General features: G+C 39.4%; 1 protein-coding gene across 1 annotated transcript; it reads right to left on the reverse strand.

Moving 5' to 3' along the window:
- Positions 1-1,616: 1,616 nt before the first annotated feature.
- Positions 1,617-20,914, reverse strand: csdc2b (cold shock domain containing C2, RNA binding b). The gene is made up of 4 exons (XM_063016246.1): positions 20,831-20,914; positions 10,911-11,218; positions 6,577-6,699; positions 1,617-2,223 (listed from the first exon to the last, which is right to left on the reverse strand). Exons 2-4 carry the CDS (start codon positions 11,063-11,065, stop codon positions 2,061-2,063), a joined length of 441 nt encoding a protein of 146 aa, XP_062872316.1. The 5' UTR covers positions 11,066-11,218; positions 20,831-20,914; the 3' UTR covers positions 1,617-2,060.
- Between the last annotated feature and the right edge of the window lie 2,597 nt (positions 20,915-23,511).

A 23,511-nucleotide genomic window follows, 5' to 3' on the forward strand; every position in this document is an offset into this window, starting at 1 on the left:
TTTAACAGTATTTCTTTTTGCAAAGGGATGTCCAACAAGTTCCTAGTCAGGTGTCCAAATACTTTTTGACATATAGCGTACATATAGCCTATCTATTTAGTCTTAAAGAAAAACATGGATTCTAAACACTTCTTCTTCTCTCAAACACTTCTCTCAGGTGTGTGTACATGTCTACTACTGTACTTGTTGATAGGTAGAATATTAACTGCCAGTGCGTCTGTGAGTCCACTGCTTAGTGTGACATCTATGGATGCTAGTTGATGGGCCATTCCGCCGAATCGGTGCCATTTCCGTCCCAGGACATTACATGTATAAATGTGAGTAAGTGTTTTAATAAGAAAGTGTCCTGCACATTGATCTAATTGCACAGTTAAGATATGTAGTTTGAATGTAAATAAAAACTCCCTATAACACTAAAATTTTTTAATTTTTTTAGTCCCCACTTTCTAACATAACACTTTTTAATAAAATATAATGAAATATAATGAGTAAAATCTTTCAGAATGTTTTTTATCCTTGCACTCTTTGGTGACTCCATATCCCATCTATGTTTTTAATATTTATTTTTCATAAGAAATGTATAATAATGTGGTTAAAATCCTTTTAGACATGTCACGTTTTAGTCATGTCCTTAGGTTTTCACTTAGTCCTGTTACCCTGACATATTCATCCTTCTCAAAAATTTCAACAGAAATGTACACCGATGAGGCATAACATTATGACCAACTGACCATCCTAACTGACTGGTCTGCAGCCATGCGGCCCCATACGCAACAAACTGTGATGCACTGTGTATTTTGACACCTTTCTATCAGAACCAGAATTAGCTTCTTCAGCAATTTGAGCTACAGTAGCTCGTCTGTTGGATCGGGCCACACGGGCTAGCCTTCGCTCCCCATGTGCATCAATGAGCCTTGGCCGCCCATAACCTTGTTGCCGGTTCACCACTGTTCCTTCCTTGGACCACTTTTGATAGATACTGACCCAGTCGTCTAGCCATCACAATATGGCCCTGGTCAAACTCGCTGAAATCCTTACGCTCGCCAATTTTTCCTGCTTTTAAGACATCAACTTTGAGGTTAAAATGTTCACTCACTGCCTAATATATCCCACCCACTAACAGGTGTTGTGATGAAGATTGTTATTTACTTAGTGTTATTCACTTCACCTTTCAGTGATCATCATGTTATGCCTCTGTTATGATATAATATTATGATCTATATCTACTGAAAGATATAGCCACATTAAAAGCAAAAGTAAGTTCTTCCTTTTTTCCCCTGTATGTTTGATAATTTTGTAGCTCTGACTGAGAAGATTAATCTCACTGTTCATTTCTGTTACCTACATTTGTTCTTAGTTGTTATTTGTTTATTTTAAAAATACATTTTTGATAAATCACTAGACTGTGCCCAGTGTTCTCGTGCTTTTAGCATGAACTCCATGCTGCTATATTTCATGTATTGACTAATTATATGTTAAAAATTCAGTCCTGTTACTTATATACAACCATTTTCCACTTAGAAACCTTGTAAAAATGAAACAAAGTTGCCTGAGATTGACCAATAAACACTCTGAGTAGTTAAGTGTGTGTTACTAGATTCAATGTTGAACAAAGATTAAAAAATAAAGTTTAATTTAATCCAGGTACTACACGCAAATGGCACCCATACGGTGGAATGGCCTGTATAACCATGATAAAGGGTCTGTTTCCATAATCTGCATCTATTCGTCAACCATGGCCAATTCTGTACCTTTCCCGCCCCTCAAAAAAATGAAATGGCATAACTTGCCCTTCTATTTCTACAACTGTCTCTCAGTGTCCATCGCTCTGATCCATATACTGCTAGACTTCCCAACTGCTTCATTTCCAACCAGTTCTTTGTTCACTCATATTCCTTTTAACAACAAAAACAAGCACCAGCCAATCACATTCCTAATCTCCTTCTCATATCCATCCTTCTCCCTCATCTTCTCACCTGCTCTGTCCTCCAATAAAAATAAAACCCCGATCCCCCCTCCCCAGACAGCCCTCAGTGTGAGATCCAGGTTTATGGTGCATCCTATGAGCTGATAATCTGGCCTGACCAGGTCTCATGCTTGGTTCCAGGGTTCAGGTGTGTGATCATCACTTCTACTGCCTGCACCTTCTGGTTCTTGGGGGGGATGGAGCAAACTTTATACGTCATCTCGTCACCCTCTACTGGAACGTACTCCCCCTCTATGCTGGAAAAAAAAAGACAGACAGGGGACTGTCAGCCAGATAACACACTCTGTACAGAACAAATCAAAATGCAATACAATAAATTCAAGGATTTAAACACTAAATTATTCACAATTTCACAGAGAAATATTGTCAAATAGGGGTGCAAAACTTATCACTTAGCAAACATGATAATAGAAAGTCATTAAGCTGTATCCAAATTGCCAATTGTTACTTCTTCTGTAGCCCTCACAGACACGCATGAAGTTACTGACTGCCTCTTATAACCTTTGAGAGACAGGGTCTCCTATACGGTTGTCCAGAGAGTCACACACTGCTATGCGTAAATGTATATAACATTTCCGGCATTTAGCAGACGCCTTTATACAAAGTGACTTACAGTACTGTGACAGCATACAGGCTAAGCAATTGAGGGTTAGGCCTTGCTCAAGGGCCCAATAGCAGCAACCTAACAGTGGTGGGGCTTGAACCAGCGACCTTTGATTACTGGTCCAGTACCTTAACCGCCTCAACCAGCCTGCAGAGGCTGCAATTGCAGCAACAATAAACAACCCATTTGACCATTTCACTTCTCAAACAGTGAACAGTGTCTGTGTGGGTGCTCTGCCAGACAAATAAACATAAGGCCACTGCACCACCAGAGAACCAGTCATTAGTCAGTAGTGCCAGTAGTGTTAACACTACTCTGTGTTTTATGTCAACAAGGCTTTAAGCTTATTGAATGAAAAGACTGCTTACTGTAGTAAACATGGCTATGATTTAAAACAATCATATGAACAGAAAAACAAAGAGCCAAACTGGTTTGTACAATCTTGACGTTTGATTCACAGTTGACCATGACTAAGGGATTCAGGTTGACAGGGCTTCTCAGGGCGACCTATCCTGGCTGGTGAAGGTCCTTGCACGAGTTGTAAATGATTCGTGTTTGGCATAACATGACTTCCTATAGGCGATCCAGTTTTCCTATTCTATCTAGCTCTTGTGGAAGACGGACGCACTTTTCCCTCCTCCTCCCTTATCTTCCCTGCTTGGCTTCTCCTGTATCGTCTTGTCTCGTCTACTCTGCTCTACAGAGATTTTTCTAGCACTGCTCCTCAAAGAACAAATTATGGAATTGGTTAAATGGTCTCTGAATGCTATTGACACCATCTTCTCATCGAGAAGTTCGGGTTCGGGAGAACCCACATGCCCCGACGGAACGCAGATGGCAGGATACACGATGGACTCGTGGGAGAAGTGGAGGGTCGTGTGCCTGGCACCTCTTTCATTGGAGGACGTGGAGGATGTTTATCTATTCGGAACTTTGATTGTGGGGTTTTTGCTGATTGGATTCGCCCTGCTGTATCGGGAAATTAAAAGAGTTGGGTCAGTTGTCAAAGGTCCCCAGAAACTGCCCAATTTGATTGATATGGTGGGCAAAGCCGTTGGAACTCAGACTGGGATTATTAATCGCAATATGAATTCCATCTTGGAGAAACTTACGGCTTTGCGAAATGAGGTGAACCAGAGACGCATTAATTCTGAGAGTTCGTGTTAAAATTTTATAGTGCTCAGACAAAACAAAAGTCATTTCTGCTCTTGGCTCCCCTGTTATCAGCAACGGCCTCGCTGATAAGTAAATTCCTCCAGAGGATCTGCTGCGACGTACCTACCCCCCCTTCACTGACTGTTTTTCATTCTGGACAGTAAGAGCTGTAAACAGCCATGTTATCGCGAACTTTGTACAGACTTTTTTCTTGCTGACAGAACTCTCCTAACCCCAACCAACGTCTCCACTCTCAGCTTCATTCCACCACTATGGTAGGACGGGTCCGTAGCGCGCGCTGGTATAGCTGCGAATCGCCGGATGGCTGCCTCCCGTAGTGGTTACTTTTTCACATCCCCACATCCCTAACCCGTGGCTGGTTGTGTGATTATGTTATGTTATGTTTATATGTGCTTGTGTGCTGTAAGGGTTTTTTTTTTTTCGTGTTACCATAGTGTGCTCCTTAAGGGAACACAATCTGGTTGCTGTTTTTTTTTTTATCTCCTACTTTCCCTATGTGTTCATTATTTCTTGTTTTCTTATCCTGTCTTCCTGTCCTGTCTCTCCCTTGTCATTGAATGTTCTGGACAGGTTGATGGTTAATTTCGCTGTAATTGTACATGCTGCAATTTATAGTGACAATAAAGTTCTACTACTACTTACTACTTTGGGGTTGAGGTCAAAGCTTTTTGCAAGGCCACTGGAGTTCCTTTACACCAAACTCATCAAATCATGTCTTTACTGACCTTCCTTCCTTGCCTTCCACAAACAAGGTGTCCCTACACTTTTGACCATATAGCTTAATGAGTACATGCTGTCTGTTTACCAGCAGTTAGGTTTATCTGTTATGGTTTAGGTGATTTACATCTTCTAAGTGCTTCGTAACTGTTGTACCAACTGTGGGACTTGAAGTTGCCGCCAGGCAATAAGTAATCTAAATGACCTTGGAAAATGAGCTGCACCGAACACAAGAAACACCTCACATAATCTCTTTAATGTCAATAAAATCTTTGGTTTTGCATATACAGGTTAGGCTTCACAGATACTGGACTACACTACAACACTACACTTCAGAACTGATAACATAATACGATGGTGGCCTTACAAGGGTAGTGAGCACTACTAGGGCACTATTCCTCATTATCTCACTGATCTTGTTTAGTATATGCTATTTTAAAGACAAAAACAAAAATCAGCACGGAACAATGACCATGTTTAAAGCTTTTAGCAGATGCTTGTATTCAAAGCGAATACAATCCAAGCTCAAAGGTCCAAGTGTGGCAGCAATGGGGCTCGAACCAACCACTTGTTACAGCTAGGGATGCACCGATCCGATATTAAGATCGGATATCGGTCCCGATATTACCAAAATGAGATGGATCGGATATCGGATAATTAAACCGATCCATGGGGCCGATATACGTTCACTTTAATTCGTTTGTGACGCGTGCTAAGCCCATACAGGACGTGCTGCTGACGTATGGCGTATAACACAAACAAAAAGAGCAACATGGAGCGAGCCAAAGAGTCAGCTGCATGGAGGTATTTCACTTGCTTGCTATGCCAACAAGTTCGATGGCAACATGTTTATTACTCAGGTTTAGCTGCTATATTTTATTTTGAATTACTGTTTGCACTAAATATTTACGGATACGTTTATTTGAAAAAGTTATTTAAGCTACTACTGTTTTTCTCATTGTCAGCAGCTACATTATGGGTGTGTTCGAAAACCTAAGGAGCTGCCTTGCTGTCTACATAATCGGCTGCCTCAGTAGAGAGGATTCTAATAAGTCATCAACTCATAAATCAGGTTATTCGAATGCGTTACATAGCGATTCCATCGGGTATCGGATTTAGCATCTTGCCATTAAAACCAATGAACTGAGGTAGCACAGCGCTAACGCTAACGTCAATATAACATTTCCCTTCATATACCGATAACCGTTACATTTCCTGACAAGCTCGAACTTGCAAATAAAAACACTCGGTACAAGTTTATACAAGTTAAAAATCAGTAATATTTTATTTACGTTTGATAATAACTCCATTCGTTTCTCTGCCCGTCAAGTCATGTTTATTTTTCTGTAAGAAAAGCACAGCCGACCCGCAATGAATGCTGGGATTGCTTTGGTCACCAAGGCAGCATCGGATGCTTACTCGTTGAGTGAAAATAACACTGAAATATTAAGATGCCTGTTTATTATTTTATTGACAAATAAATAGCAGTTCAGTACATTTATATCTGTGTTAATTATATTTTGTTTTGCAAACTTAGTAATGTATAAGTCGATCCTGATGCCTTTCCCACATAATAAAGTATACGGTTTATTAATTCAACAATGGTATTGGATCGGTATCGGGTATCGGCCGATATGCAAAGTATATGTATCGGATCGGTATCAGAACTGAAAAAGTTGGATTGGTGCATCCCTAGTTACAGCAGTACGAAAAAGAATGGAGAAGAACAGAAGACACCCAAGAAGGATGAAGGTTCCCTCCTGAGTCTCGTTTCTCTCAAGGTTTCTTCATGTAATTTTAAGGGAGTTTTTCTCTGCCACTGTCACCCTCGGTTTGCTCAACAGGGGTTTTTGGTCTGTCGGTCCTGGATTCTGTAAAGTTGCTTTAAGACAATGTCTGTTGTAAAATGATCTATACAAATAAATTTGACTTCACTTGAAGACAACTACCTTAAAATCTTAAAACATAAATACAGACTTCCAGAGCTTCCAGTTACACAATAAAATGCACACAATGTGTAGTGCCCAGGTCAGGTACCTTAACCATTGAGCTGCTAACAGAATCTATGCAAAACACTGGTTTGGTGACTTACTCAGAGATGTGGACAAAAATATCTTCTCCACCTTTGGCGGGTCTGATAAATCCGTGACCCTGTGACCTTGAGAAGTTCTTACACACACCCTTAAACATGGGACCTGAGTTTGCCCGCACTGTGCTGGAGATAAAAAGAAACAAATAAAATATATAACTGTATGTACTGTACACACACAACACCAGTATTGACTGTATTTACATTTCCATTCACTAACAAGTCAGACATGCTTGCTTGGGTGATGTGGGTTCTTTTTAATTCATAAAAGCTGTCAATTCCACCATTATTCCATCCTCTCCATAAGTGTGTTTCATATTTTGCATTCACTTTCCTTACATGGTCAAAGCATCCTGTCTTTGGTAACACTCAGTTAATGGTTCCTTATTATTGCTTCCCAATGTTGTTTGTTCTCTATTTCACTTTGTGGTTAAAAATTCGGTCATGTCAGAAGTTGTAAACCTGTGTTTTCCAAGTCTAGTTCTTTGGTTTTTCTAGTTCCCACAGTTCTCAGCTTTACATTTGTGATGTAGTTTTTTAAACCTGATCTGTTATACAGATTCATTATTAATGGCTAGTCCCAATTTGGTTTTGCCATATTGTGTTTTACCTGGCTGGTGTATCAACATTGATTATTGGAATAAACAAGTACACACTCGTATTCTGTATCTCCATGTTAGAAAAGATATTTCTTACCCTAACTCAGAGTAACTTAAAATTTGGACTGAATATAATGACTTTATTTAACTGATAAAAGTAGAAAAGATTTCCAACATTTTCACTGACCAACTTCATTATGTTTTGCAAATATAAACTTTTTTTATAACTTAATGACTACAACACATTCCAAAAAAGTTGTGACAGAGGCTTGTTTACCACTGTTCTACATCGCCTTTCCTACTAATGAGACATCTTAATGGTTCGGGAATAGTCAGACACTAATTGTTGCAGTTTTGCAAGTGGAATTTTCTCATTCTTGTTTGATGCAAAACTGCTTAACAGTCTGTGGTCACCATCGTCTGATTCACCTCTTCAAGGCGCACCATATATTTTGGGAGACAGATCTGGACTGCAGGAAGGTCAGTCAAGAACACACACTCTGTGTCTGTGAAGCGGCATAGCACATGCAGAATCCTTGCTAAAATTGCCAGAATCTTTTTATACAATTGTGGACTGTAGGTGGTGAAAGACCTAAATTATTGGTGATCAAGCACTGAAAAATATTTTGGTAAAAATTTGTAAGCCTAAATTTCTCTGTGGTTGAAGTCCCAGTCATGATTCCCTCACCTGTTATAATTTACCTGCTTATTGTGGATTTTTTTTTTTAAACAGCAGAACTTAAAAGTCTAATAAACGTATTATTTTGCTGCTGCCCCAAACTGTCCAGTGTGCTGGATGTATTAAATTCTAACTTTATATTTACAAAATACAATCAGGTTGGTCAGCCAAAATATTAAGTCATTTTCTTTGTACTGTTGTCAAATACTGTAAATAAAAGTTTTAAAAAATCATATTTTAGACCACAAATTAATACAATTAAATATATTAATATTAAAATCATCATTTAAATTAAATTACATTCCATTTATGTGTTTATAATAAAGCCAAAAAAGTTGCCTATTAATTTGTCATTAGTTAATTCTTCATTAAAAATCACATTTTAAAGGTAAAATAATCTAAACATACAAGCTGCTTTAGTTTGTTTATTGGGATTTTAACGTCATGTTTTACACTTAAAATCAAACACAGTCCTGGACAATTTTGTCTCCAATCTCCAATTCACCTCACTTGCACGTCTTTGTACTGTGGGAGGAAACCGGAGCACCCAGAGTAAACCCACGCAGACACGGGGAGAACTCCACACAGAAAGGACCCGGACCGCCCCACCTGGGGATCGAACCCAGGGTCTTCATGCTGTGAGGCGACAGTGCCACCCACTGAGCCACCATGCCGTCCTGTTTATATTTACAAAATACATTCAAGTTGGTCAGCCAAAACATTAAAAGTTGTTTTCTTTGTACTTTAGTTAAATAAATAAAGGTTCAAGAAAATGAACAAATCACAGATTATAGTTTTTAGCATATTTTAAACCACAGATTAACAAAATTAAATAAATTAAAATTAAAATAATAATTAAAATTACATTAAATTACTACTAACAAATCTACTCATTTGTTTATTTATTTATTTACTTGGGTTTTATGGCATGTTTAACACATATGTGTAATTCAATGGCAACAATCTGTCTACTTTATTTTGTCTTTATAATTTGGTCCGTTTCATATTTTCATTTTTACTCATTTGTTTATGATAAAAGCCACAAAAGCTGCTTAACAATTTGTAATCAATTAAATCTTCATTTTAAAAAAATTACATTTTAAAGGGGAAAAGAAGTTGGATTAGCATTTGAGAAGCATTTGCAAAAAAAAAAAAAATTATTTGATGACAATATACTGGTGCTGGTCATAAAATTAGAATATCATGAAAAAGTTGATTTATTTCAGTAATTCCATTCAAAAAGTGAAACTTGTATATTATATTCATTCATTACACACAGACTGATATATTTCAAATGTTTATTTCTTTTAATGTTGATGATGTATAATGATTGACAACTAATGAAAACCCCAAATTCAGTATCTCAGAATATTGTGACAAGGTACAATATTGAAGACACCTGGTGCCACACTCTAATCAGCTAATTAACTCAAAACACCTGCAAAGGCCTTTAAATGGTCTCTCAGTCTAGTTCTGTAGGCTACACAATCATGGGGAAGACTGCTGACTTGACAGTTGTCCAAAAGACGACCATTGCTAAAGAGGCTGGCTGTTCACAGAGCTCTGTGGCGAAGGGAGGCGAAGGGAAGGAAGAGATGTGGTAGAAAAAAGTGTACAAGCAATAGGGATAACCGCACCCTGGAGAGGATTGTGAAAGAAAACCCATTCAAAAATGTGGGGGAGATTCACAAAGAGTGGACTGCAGCTGGAGTCAGTGCTTCAAGAACCACCACGCACAGACGTATGCAAGACATGGGTTTCAGCTGCCGCATTCCTTGTGTCAAGTCACTCTTGAACAAGAGACAGCGTCAGGAGCGTCTCGCCTGGACTAAAGACAAAAAGGCTGCTGAGTGGTCCAAAGTTATGTTCTCTGATGAAAGTAAATTTTGCATTACCTTTGGAAATCAAGGTCTCAGAGTCTGGAGGAAGAGAGGAGAGGCACAGAATCCACGTTGCTTGAGGTCCAGTGTAAAGTTTCCACAGTCAGTGGTGGTTTGGAGTGCCATGTCATCTGCTGGTGTTGGTCCACTGTGTTTTCTGAGGTCCAAGGTCAACGCAGCCGTCTACCAGGAAGTTTTAGAGCACTTCATGCTTCCTGCTGCTGACCAACTTTATGGAGATGCAGATTTCATTTTCCAACAGGACTTGGCACCTGCACACAGTGCCAAAGCTACCAGTACCTGGTTTAAGGACCATGGTATCCCTGTTCTTAATTGGCCAGCAAACTCACCTGACCTTAACCCCATAGAAAATCTATGGGGTATTGTGAAGAGGAAGATGCGATACGCCAGACCCAACAATTCAGAAGAGCTGAAGGCCACTATCAGAGCAACCTGGGCTCTCATAACACCTGAGCAGTGCCACAGACTGATGGACTCCATGCCACGCCGCATTGCTGCAGTAATCCAGGCAAAAGGAGCCCCAACTAAGTATTGAGTGCTGTACATGCTCATACTTTTCATGTTCATACTTTTCAGTTGGCCAACATTTCTAAAAATCCTTTTTTTGTATTGGTCTTAAGTAATATTCTAATTTTCTGAGATACTGAATTTGGGGTTTTCATTAGTTGTCAGTTATAATCATCAACATTAAAAGAAATAAACATTTGAAATATATCAGTCTGTGTGTAATGAATGAATATAATATACAAGTTTCACTTTTTGAATGGAATTACTGAAATAAATCAACTTTTTCATTATATTCTAATTTTATGACCAGCACCAGTATAAGTATAAAGACACATTCTTTGGGAGGTGTGGTATATTTGTTTTGTGAGCTGGATAAAGCAGTGATGGTTTTACTGTAAAATGTATTACACAATTTCCTCTACGTTATTTTTAGTCTGACTAAAATGTCTTCAAATGTGTTCATACAATTTCAAGTTAATGGGAGGCATTTGAAAGATTAGACTGAAGTGAGTTAACAGTACATAACAGAGAAGTTAAGAAAGCAAGTCATATAATCTTCAATGGAAAGGGTTAAAATTATAATGACCTGAAGTTGTTCTGGCATGCAAAGACGTATTAAAACATGTAAATACTAGAAGTTAAGCTCCTTACGCAGAGTAGGTTCGTGTACGCTTGGTGGGCAGAGGGCTGGGCAGCTGTATTTTCTCCCACACCCGACTGCCGTCCCTCCTGAACGGAAATGAGACAGAGTGAGATGCTGGACTCGGTGAGCGCAGGGACGAGTCCTTCAGCTCAGGTTCTGCCATGGCTTAAGTGGGTGACTTCAGCACTGGGCTGATCAGACCTGGATGAAGCTGGACACTGTGTGGTTGCTGGTGTGTACTGTGAGAGCCGAGTGAAGTTTGAGGCTGAGAGATACTCACAGTGTGGTCAGACACACATGAATCCTGTTAGATGTCCTGTAGTAGACAGAGAGAAATAAGACTGAGTGACTGTATTACTGAGCATTATATTTCAATTTGGCACAGCGGGTCAAGTGGGTGTCACACAATTTCAGGGTTTGATCTGGGTTTTCTGTTGGTACTCTGCTTTCTCCCACGTCTTTTATTTATTTATTTATTTATTAGTATTTTAACATCATGTTTTACACTTTGGTTACATTCATGACAGGAACGGTAGTTACTGGTTACACAAGATTCATCAGTTCAAGTTTTAAGTATCAAACACAGTCATGGACAATTTTGAATAACCAATTCACCTCATTTGAACGTCTTTGTACCCTGGTTTAAGGTGTCTCTGTGTGTATTTGTCAGAAACCTCTAATTTGTGTAAATATGTTAGACAAAATAAGCTGATTTTGATCTACACTGATCAGCCATAACATTAAAACCACCTCCTTGTTTCTACACTCACTGTCCATTTTATCAGCTCCACTTACCATATAGGAGCACTTTGTAGTTCTACAATTACAAACTGTATTCCATCTGTTTCTCTGCATGCTTTGTTAGCCCCCTTTTCATGCTGTTCTTCAATGGTCAAGAACCCCACAGGACCACTACAGAGCAGGTATTATTTAGGTGGTGGATCATTCTCAGCACTGCAGTGACACTGACATGGTGGTGGTGTGTTAGTGTGTGTTGTGCTGGTATGAGTGGATCAGACATATCAGAGAGTTTTTAAACACCTCACTGTCACTGCTTGACTAAGAATAGCCCACTAACCAAATATATCCAGCCAACAGCACCCTGTGGGCAGCGTCCTGTGACCACTGATGAAGGTCTAGAAGCTGAGCAACTTAAACAGCAGCAATAGATGAGCGATCGTCTCTGACTTTACATCTACAAGGTGGACCAACTAGGTAGGAGTGTCTAATAGAGTGGACAGTGAGTGGACACGGTATTTACAAACTCCAGCAGCGCTGCTTTGTCTGATCCACTCATACCAGCACAACACACACTAACACACCACCACCATGTCAGTGTCACTGCAGTGCTGAGAATGATCCACCACCAAATAATATCTGCTCTGTGGTGGTCCTGTGGGGGTCCTGACCATTAAAGAACAGGGTGAAAGCAGGCTAAAAAGTATGTAGAGAAACAGATGGACTACAGTCAGTAATTGTAGATTGCAGTGTATAGTCGAACAGATCCTTTGATCTCTAACTGAAACAGTAAGCCATTAAAATGGCTTTTGTAACCCAGATGAGTCTCTTCAGCCTCAGGATTGTTTGTCAAACAGATTCTGACAAGCTTGTTTTGTACACTACGTCCGTGGATCGTTTTTCTCATGGATCGTTGAAACTTTGTTGACTGTGGTGTAAACAAAGCTGCTGTGTATGCTGCTGTACGGCAGTTTGTTTATATGCAGGCCGCCTCGTCCCCACGTGAACGCATGGGGCCGCCGCACAAGAGCCGCATTGTGCCAGAACAAAGTGTTCCTCACAAAATGTGGCACTGGGAGCAGCAGGGCAATAACCAACACAGAAACACTTTTAAATGAGGAGGGAACATTGCTTTTAATCTCAATGGGCCATTTTAATAACCAGATCATGACAGTGAGTCGTAACAACAACACAGACTGACACTTGATTCATCTGGAAGCTCAGAGTGGGCTTTTAGAAGCAACTGCATTGCACAAGTGCATCCTTTATTTACGTATACTATATGAGAAGCACTTTGCAGTCGGCCTGTCTGATGCAGAACTATTTTCTTTCATAATCCATTTAAAGAAATTACATAGTGGAGTAAAAAAATAATTACTTGACTTGTCATTTGCCTCTGTTATTGTGCTGCCACATACAGTGTATCACGAAAGTGAGTACACCCCTCACATTTCTGCAAATATTTCATTATATCTTTTCATGGGACAACACTATAGACATGAAACTTGGATATAAGTTAGAGTAGTCAGTGTACAGCTTGTATAGCAGTGTAGATTTACTGTCTTCTGAAAATAACTCAACACACAGCCATTAATGTCTAAATAGCTGGCAACATAAGTGAGTACACCCCACAGTGAACATGTCCAAATTGTGCCCAAAGTGTCAATATTTTGTGTGACCACCATTATTATCACTGCCTTAACCCTCCTGGGCATGGAATTCACCAGAGCTGCACAGGTTGCTACTGGAATCCTCTTCCACTCCTCCGTGATGACATCACGGAGCTGGTGGATGTTAGACACCTTAAACTCCTCCACCTTCCACTTGAGGATGCGCCACAGGTGCTCAATTGGGTTTAGTCCATCACCTTTACCTTCAGCTTCCTTAGCAAGGCAGTTGTCATCTTGGTGGTTGTGTTTGGGGTCGTTATCCTGTTGGAAAACTGCCATGAGGCCCTGTTTTCGAAGGAAGGGGATCATGCTCTGTTTCGGAATGTCACAGTACATGTTGGAATTCATGTTTCCCTCAATGAACTGCAGCTCCCCAGTGCCAGCAACACTCATGCAGCCCAAGACCATGATGCTACCACCACCATGCTTGACTGTAGGTAAGATACAGTTGTCTTGGTACTTCTCACCAGGGCGCCGCCACACATGCTGGACACCATCTGAGCCAAACAAGTTTATCTTGGTCTCGTCAGACCACAGGGCATTCCAGTAATCCATGTTCTTGGACTGCTTGTCTTCAGCAAACTGTTTGCTGGCTTTCTTGTGCGTCAGCTTCCTTCTGGGATGACGACCATGCAGACCGAGTTGATGCAGTGTGCGGTGTATGGTCTGAGCACTGACAGGCTGACGTCCCACGTCTTCAACCTCTGCAGCAATGCTGGCAGCACTCATGTGTCTATTTTTTAAAGCCAACCTCTGGATATGACGCCGAACACGTGGACTCGACTTCTTTGGTCGACCCTGGCGAAGCCTGTTCCGAGTGGAACCTGTCCTGGAAAACCGCTGTATGACCTTGGCAACCATGCTGTAGCTCAGTTTCAGGGTGTTAGCAATCTTCTTATAGCCCAGGCCATCTTTGTGGAGAGCAACAATTATATTTCTCACATCCTCAGAGAGTTCTTTGCCATGAGGTGCCATGTTGAATATCCAGTGGCCAGTATGAGAGAATTGTACCCAAAACACCAAATTTAACAGCCCTGCTCCCCATTTACACCTGGGACCTTGACACATGACACCAGGGAGGGACAACGACACATTTGGGCACAATTTGGACATGTTCACTGTGGGGTGTACTCACTTATGTTGCCAGCTATTTAGACATTAATGGCTGTGTGTTGAGTTATTTTCAGAAGACAGTAAATCTACACTGCTATACAAGCTGTACACTGACTACTCTAAGTTATATCCAAGTTTCATGTCTATAGTGTTGTCCCATGAAAAGATATAATGAAATATTTGCAGAAATGTGAGGGGTGTACTCACTTTTGTGATACACTGTAAATGATTTCAGATAATTAAAGTATTTGCGATGCTTCATTTCAAGGGCACAGGCCCTTGGCCATCCAACCCCTCAGACATGGCCAATCATGTCTGTGTAGAGCTGAGATTCGATCCTGGATTTTTCCATCATCTCACAGTATAAAGGTGGAACTCTGACTCCAAGCTCAAACATGAAACTCAGTGGCACAGTGGCATAATGCGCTAGCACACCACCACTGACATGTCAAGCTTAAGTTGGGTGCCTACACAGGCGCAATTGGCTTTCTGAGAAGCAGTTGGCAACTACGCTGTGTCAGAAGAAGTGCAGGATAGTCTATTGCTCTCAGTGTCATTATAGACCTGAAGCAGCAAAAGCAATAGGATATGACCAGATAAGAAGGGAAGGTGGAAAAACTCTGACAGTCAGTCAGAGCCGGACAGGCAGTCAGTTTTTAGTTAAAAAATTAATAGAATTTGCATCCCTAATGTGTGACAAATACGTATATAAGGACTGTAGCAACCAGAATGGTGATAATTACTTTTTTTTTACACCACTATATATTATGACCCAACAGATAAATCAGTTGGTTACTATTAGGGTTCACAAGCCAATAAAGAAGCGACAATGTCTTTGTACAATCCCAAATCAGAAAAGGTTGGGACAGTATGGAAAATGCTAATAAAATAAAAATGCAGTGTTCCTTACATTTACTTTGACTTTTATTTGATTGCAGACAATTTTGATTGTAGCATTAATGCAGAAAAGTACATTGAGATCTTAGAGCAACATATGCTGCCTTCAAGACGTCATCTTTTCCAGGGACGTCCATGCATTTTTCAACAAGACAATGCAAAACCACATGCTGCACACATTACAAAGACATGGCTGAGGAAGAAGAGGGTACGGGTACTGGACTGGCCTGCCTGCAGTCCTGATCTGTCCCCAATACAGAATGTGTGGAGAATTTTGAAAGAAAAAATGCCACAACGACGACCCCGTACTGTTGCACATCTTAAGACGTGTTTGCAGGAAGAATGGGACAAAATAAAACCTAAAACACTAAATCACTTGGTCTCCTCGGTGCCAAAACGTCTTTTAAGTGTGGTAAAAAGGAATGGCAACATTACAAAGTGGTAAATGCTTTACTGTCCCAACTTTTTTTAGAATGTGTTGCAGGCCTGATATGCAGGAATGGATGTTTATTAATAAATTAAATGAAGTTGAGCAGATAAAACATGAAATATCTCAGGTTCATCCTGCAATCAAATAAAAGTCAAAGTAAATGTAAGAAATTTATTATTTGCATTTTCCATGCTGTCCCAGCTGTCTCTAATTTGGGGTTGTAAATGAAGCCACGTTCCTGACTGTTACACCCTTTATAATACACAACGCTAGAGGGCAAAGAGAGGATCTCATCACACAGTCCGATTATACAGTGTCTGAAAATCACAGACGTACCATGCAGCTGTGTAGTTTGATGTAGGTGTATTAACTATATAGCTTTCTACAGTTTTACACATGGTTTTTCATCCACCTCTATCATTTTTATAAGTGCCTGGAGAAGATAAAACAGTATGAATGTGGATTAAAAAAAAATACAAACAGGAGTAATGACGGGTGAAGCCATTGGCTGAATAATCAGCGGGCATCCTGCACTTGATATGCAGTGGGCACTAATTTACGTTAATAAATGATCAATACCTGACTTTTAAAGAAAGACATTTTTATAAAGATAATTTTATGTCCATATCTGCCTGCTCATGTGACTTCTGTACATCATGTGGCAAATATTACTCTCTAACAGAGTGTAATGGAATGCAACATGGCTTAAAAACGCTGTTACTTAGACGATTAATCATTTCATTATCAAAGGAACATTTTAGGCGAGTCCATGATGCCATGTGCAATAACAAGGTTTCCAGGGCCAAACATAAGTCCACATCATCACAGACCCTCAACCATACTTAACAGGGGGCATCAGATTATTTTCAGTGTCATCCTTCCTAACCCATCTTGAGTGTGTTTTGCTAAAAAAGCTCAGTTTTCGTTTCATCTGAGAAGAGAGCATGGTTCCAGTCAAAGCCCCAGTAGAATCCAGTTACATATGAGTGTGGTTAGATTACAAGAAAGGCTTTTTACAGCTGTGGTTACAATGATGCATGCTGTATTAGGGTAAAGTAAAATGATATTAACAGTAAAGTGTTTGCCTGACAATGCCAGAATCAACAATGATCAGGAATCCAACAGGAAACCTAATAGATATTTCAGTCAGAGCAACACTGACCAATTACAGAGGTCTTTAATTCCATGTAAACATAGTAAGGCAATTAATTGTTTTCTATAAGCATGTTAAAAACTATTTATATGGGGCAAAGGTTACAAATAGCTTGGGCACAGCAGTCTTATGCCCTAGCTCACTACTGATGAGACCTGGGTTTGAGTCTCAGCAGTGCCACTGGCCATGTCTAAAGAAAGAAAGGCAACTCTTTGCCACTGTAACACAGATTTCTACTGTCGGGTTAAGGTGCTGGCACAAGTGGCATAGATAATATAACCTGTTCCTTTGTGCGCATTAAAGCTCTCTGTAGTCTCCTGTGTGACTGTCATCCATGCGGCAGTGGTCAAGAAGTGCAATGGAAATACATTTGACAGTGGCATTCACCTGTTAGACAAAGGGAATGATAAAGGCCAAATAGCCATAACTACGAAGAGAGAAATCAGTGCTAAATTGAAATGCAATCACTACAGTGGCAAAATGTGAAAAGCACATCACACACATCATTGCTCTTCCATAGTGACATGTGTTGTGGGAATTCAAAATAACCCTTAAAGATTGACACAGACAACCGGGCTAATGATAAAAGCAAATAATAAATTTATTACTCAGCTGAGGGCCAATCTCAATGCAAACACACACATACAGGAGAGAAAGGGCCACTACTGTCTGCCCTGTCGCAGTATTTATACCCCGCTTTACTGCCCCTTCAGGCTAACTCTTCTCAGCAACCCAGCTCAAGGTCAACTTTCCACACCAAACTTTATCATTTTAGAAGAAGGCTCAGTTTGTTACTAACACAGCTGTGTGTGGGTCTGTTATCAGTCTCTGGAATTCTGAAATCAGTTTCTTCTACCCCTGCTAATTAACTAAGAAAGCAAAAACATATGAGTTAAATGCAAATAACTAATAAAATATAAAATTTCCAGTCACATGCAAAATACGTGCCAAAATGAAATGATCCATTGCACTGATTTAGCATTGCTCAACCTCTTAACAGAAAACAATACATGTAGGTTTGCATTTAAACAAATGAAAATCTGAATTTGTGTCGGCATTGAATAGACTTCAGCTTAAAACACTGTATTACATTAAACTGTGTGGTGCTTTAAATGTGCTAAAACAAAATGCAGTACAATCATTGTATTTCAATTCTCAGCAGTGCAGTATTTGTGCCACTACATTGGAGTGCCAGTCAGTTCTGCTGACTGTAAAGCCACCCTGCTTTCTAAACTCAGTATTATGAAACATCCCTGGCTACTTCATAAGAGAAAAGAATACATTTGGGATTCAGGAATTCGAGAACCATGAATATCCTGGCCATATTTTCCTATTTTCAATCTGGCTTTAATAGTCAAAGCTTTAAGTGTCAGCTGACACCAGTACCAATCAGATACCAACAGTAACCAAGGTAAATCAATGCAAGCAAGTTATGGAAACATTGAATGTGTGATGGTGGCAGCTTGAAGAAAGCTTGTCGTCCAGGTTTATGTGGACGATTTGTGTCACAAAAGGAACGTCTCAAAATGTGAAGTGTAATCCTACATTGTTCAGCATTTGAGGCCAGTATTGGAACACTAGTATACTGTACCTAAATCCAAATGAGCACAGTGACAAAATTGGGATCTGTCAGGTGAGTATGGTTCAGTTTTTAGGAGAAACTAAAATGTAAAAAAGTACAGTAGTACTTTTGTTACTCGACGTCCCCTAAACTCAAAATCTTTAAAACTCGACGCCCTTCATTGAGAAATGTATACCTTTAAACTCGAGTTTTACCTTAAACTCGAAGTGTGTGTGACTGTTGCTTTGTTCACATTTATGATGTCAGTTTTACTTCTAATACATGAGCATAAAAGATACTGAAAAAGTTTAAGATTTGATAATCATTGCAAAATAAAAGGGTACAGTAAGCAGCAGCATCGCAACCCAGATCAACCACACAGCAGCATAAAATTATAACCGCTGCTTACCTGAGCTTCTCGTCTTCAAATTGAAACCAAATCTATATCTGTGTGTTGTTCTATTAGGAATAAAATCCACTTGTTTTTCTTCCTGGCGGCCATCTTGTATGTTTCCAGAATATTTCCAAAATATATAAATCCATATCCAACTGTGTTTGTCCACCTAACTAACGAAAACTGTCTAAGTTGGATGATTTATTCTCTCGGCTTTCGCGGTAAAAAGTTAAAACTGGTAATTCATTAACTAAACTGTCACTTACACCTCTACAACCAATAAAGCCAGCTCACCTAAATGACACACATTGGAGAAATAAAAAAAAAAGTGCATATATTGCTTTGGATTAGAGGAACAACTGAAATTCCACCCAAAATCTGAATTCGCATGTGGATCATTCTACAAAAAAGGTGGAAACTGGGTGACACAAATGCTAAAATATAAATCTTCCAACATACCCTAAACTTATTTAATTACACTATTTAAATAAAATTTGATGAATCAACAAAAAGTCAACCTTAATCTATTTTAAATATTTGTATGTATTTTTATAAAGAATCTGAGCTGTTTGTTTGTCATTGGTGTTACCAAAGAGTCAACCAACATTGATGTTAATTTTTTAAAAGACGTTCTCATTACAACCTCAGGATTTAGTTAAAGGTAGAGTGGTGGACTGATGACACCAAGATATTATATTTTTAATGTAATTGTACATGTTTGCACATCATTGCATGAAATTATTTAATTCGCAATTGTACTTTTTTCTTTACAAACCACAAAAACAGGAGTAGCCAAATGTAATGTAATGTTAACGGTAAATATAAATTAGATTTAATTTAATAACAAATATATTTAAATGAAAAGTACAAAGCTCGTCACCCATGTTCAATCTAAGGGACAAGGTACTTTCTTAATCTAGACATTTTAAATAAAAAGTTAAAATTAAAGCAATGAAGATTATATAAATAAACTTTGTTTCATTACTACAGGGACAGTCCATATTTATTAAATATACGTATACAATTAATGTGATTACTTGGGCTAATCATATGTTTTAGCAGGCTGAAAAAGTAAGGGACATGCATTTCCACCATTTCTGTAGAATGACTCATTAACAGGTTTCCCATACATCCTTATGGGAAATATGCCTTGAAACTCAATGTCTTTTAAACTCGACGCTACTCCCAGAACCAACTGACGTTGAGTTTTAAGGTACCACTGTACCTTAAATATAGGGCTAATTAATCATTTTAAATATGAAATATGAATGGACAAGATATTTCAAGAGATTACTAGGCATGCGTTTTGTAAACAGTATTTACAAATAAATATGTATAGAATATTAGAGTAACCTCAAATGTAAAATAGAGTGCATATTTGCTTTAAAATGAGGATAAATGTTAGTTCCTAATTCCTAACATGTAACGTTATACTGCCAATTAGCAAATTAGAATTAGTTGTATATTTCACTTACATAAATATATGCTTCTAAACACTTCTATATAAAAGTTCAAAAGTAAAACATATGTTAATGTGATTAATCATGCTTTATTATTTTAAGTCAATTCGCTTTTGTTTAAAAATACAGATGTATTTATGTATTTTATGTATTTAGATACAGAGCGACCTGCTTGTTTTTATTTAAAAATCTGATCAGCTGTAGCTTGGCAACATCAGCTGTTTTCCAGAAGCTTCGCTTAACATAATGAGACAAAAAGAAGTGAAACTCGGTTAAAACGGTCATGTCGGCTCCAAACAGGACAATTTAAAGATATAAAAGACACAAAACACAGTAATATCACACAAAACTAAGACTTGTTATATTTATCTGAACGTACAATTAAGCCGGTTTGTTTTTATCGTCCTCAGTCTTCACTGCTTCAGACTGCGGGATCTTAACCGACAATGGTTATAAATCCCAGCGGAATATAATCTCATTTATAACTATTACACATTACTTTAATTACTCACAGGTTTTAAGTCCACTGGATGTAGCTGGAGCTCAGAGATGCTTCTGTCTTCTGATACTCACGATTCTGCAACGTAAAACTGAATCATACACCACAACCGGCGGGGCGTGAATGCGTGTGTGTATGCGGGAAACAGAGGGCTGTGTCCTCAACCGCACTACCATACTAAACAGCACGCTTCAATAGTACGATCCCATTCCGCATGACTATACTATTTAGTACGCTAGTATGCATCAGCTATGAATCAGCTATGTGACAGTAATTAGTGCATTATTAAAACAATTAAGTGTTTGACCGTTAATGTACGTGACTAAAGATCAGTGGACACTCACAATTAATATGGTATAATGGATTAATCCACCACTGCTGCTTCTGAAGCTTCCACCAGGTTTTGGAACATGACTGCAAGTATTATGGATTTATGTACTGGTTCTTAAATGGTTGACCGATCAGCCATAACATTAAAACCACCTCCTTGTTTCTACACTCATTGTCCATTTTATCAGCTCCACTTACCATATAGACATGGTGGTGGTGTGTTAGTGTGTGTTGTGCTGGTATGAGTGGATCAGACACAGCAGCGCTGCTGGAGTTTTTAAATACCGTGTCCACTCACTGTCCACTCTATTAGACACTCCTACCTAGTTGGTCCACCTTGTAGATGTAAAGTCAGAGACGATCGCTCATCTATTGCTGCTGTTTCAGTTGGTCATCTTCTAGACCTTCATCAGTGGTCACAGGACGCTGCCCACAGGGCACTGTTGGCTGGATATTTTTGGTTGGTGGACCATTCTCAGTCCAGCAGTGACAGTGATGTGTTTAAAAACTCTATCAGCATTGCTATGTCTGATCCACTCATACCAGCACAACACACACTAACACACCACCACCATGTCAGTGTCACTGCAGTGCTGAGAATGATCCACCACCCAAATAATACCTGCTCTGTAGTGGTCCTGATCATTGAAGAACAGATGGACTACAGTCAGTAATTGCTACAAAGTGCTCTTACATGGTAAGTGGAGCTGATAAAATGTACAGTGAGTGTAGAAACAAGGAGGTGGTTTTAATGTTATGCCTGATCGGTGTACATGACCAAAGGTTGGTGGACACTCACCATTAGTATGGAACAATATATTTCTTCAGCCTCTGCTGCTCTTAAAGCTTCCACCAGGTTTTGGAACATGACTGCAGGTATTCATTGAGATTTTGTGCAGTGGTATCTGACTTAATTAACACTTTAATTCATTCCACTGATAAACGGATTCATATCATGGTTCTTAAGTGGTTGACCACTAATACACATGACCAAAACCATTAGTATGGAACAATGGATTCATTCCGCCACTGCTGCTCATAAAGCTTCCACCAGGTTTTGGAACATGACTGCAGGTATTCACTGAGATTTTGTGCAGTTGGGCCTGATTTATAATTAACACTTTAATTAATCCCACTGATGTTGAATGGATTGATATCATGGGTCTGTGTTAACAAGTGAAGTTTATTAACTCTATGCCCCTTCAACACCGGCTTCAACTCAATCTTTTTAAGGTCCGAATGAGCCAAAGAGCATTACAGCAAACATACACTATACAGACAAAAGTATTGGGACACCTACACATTATACCTACAGGAGCTTTTATGGCATCCTATACTAAATTCATAGGCATTCGAATGCAATCAACTCACCCTTTGATGCTATAACAACTTCCACTCTTCTGGAAAGGCTTTCTAAATTTTGGCCATTCATTCAGAAGAGCATTTGTGACTAGAAGGCCTTGGCTCACAATTTCCATTCTATTTCATCCCAAAAGTGTTCAGTGGGGTAAAGGTCAGGGCTCTGTGCAGGCCAGCCTAGTTCTTTCACACCAAGCTCCTTCAACCACACCTTTATGGACCTTGCTTTGTGCATGTAGGCACAACCATGTTGGAACTGACACGGCCTTTCCTAAACTGTTCTCACAAAGTTGGAAGCATGTCCAAAATCTCTTGGTATGCTGTAGCATTAAGATTTCTCTTCATTGGAACTAAGAAGTCTATACCAGCCTCTCAAAAACAACCCCATAGCATCATCCCAGCCCCACCACACTTAAGAGTTGACCCAATTCAATCAGGCAGGTAAGGTTCTCCTGGCATTTACCAAACCCAGACTCGTCCATTAAACTGCCAGATGAAGTGTAATTCGTCACTCCCCACAATGTTTCCACTGCTCCAGAGTCCAGTAGTGGCGTGCTTTACCCCCTCCATCCGACGTAGGGCTGTATCTCAAACCATATTATCCTAATCAATTCTTAGAATGTGACACTGCAGTTGCTACTGGATACACAGTTTTCTAGGGTATCATGGTACAAAGTATCTTAATTCGGAATTAAGGTATTAAACCAAACCACGATCTTTGTTACTATAGAATTAACACCATCATTTTTTTTTTTCATTTTTACCAATGCTTTATTCTGGTCAGGGTTGCAGTGGATCCTGTTTTATCTGAATCACAGGACGCCAATCCCTTGTGGGCCTCAGCCACCACAAGACATGGCCAATCATGCCTGTATGTAGACGCCTGGCAAGCCAATATAACTGCTAGGGATTCGAACCCTGGATCCCAGCAATAATACGCTAGTGTTAGAGTCCAGAGCTGGTGACTTACAAAGGCATGTTTTTCTTTAGTGTTTTTTTAATCCC

This window comes from Trichomycterus rosablanca, chromosome 2, assembly GCF_030014385.1.
Source record: "Trichomycterus rosablanca isolate fTriRos1 chromosome 2, fTriRos1.hap1, whole genome shotgun sequence".
In the NCBI taxonomy this organism is placed as follows: Eukaryota; Metazoa; Chordata; class Actinopteri; order Siluriformes; family Trichomycteridae; genus Trichomycterus; species Trichomycterus rosablanca.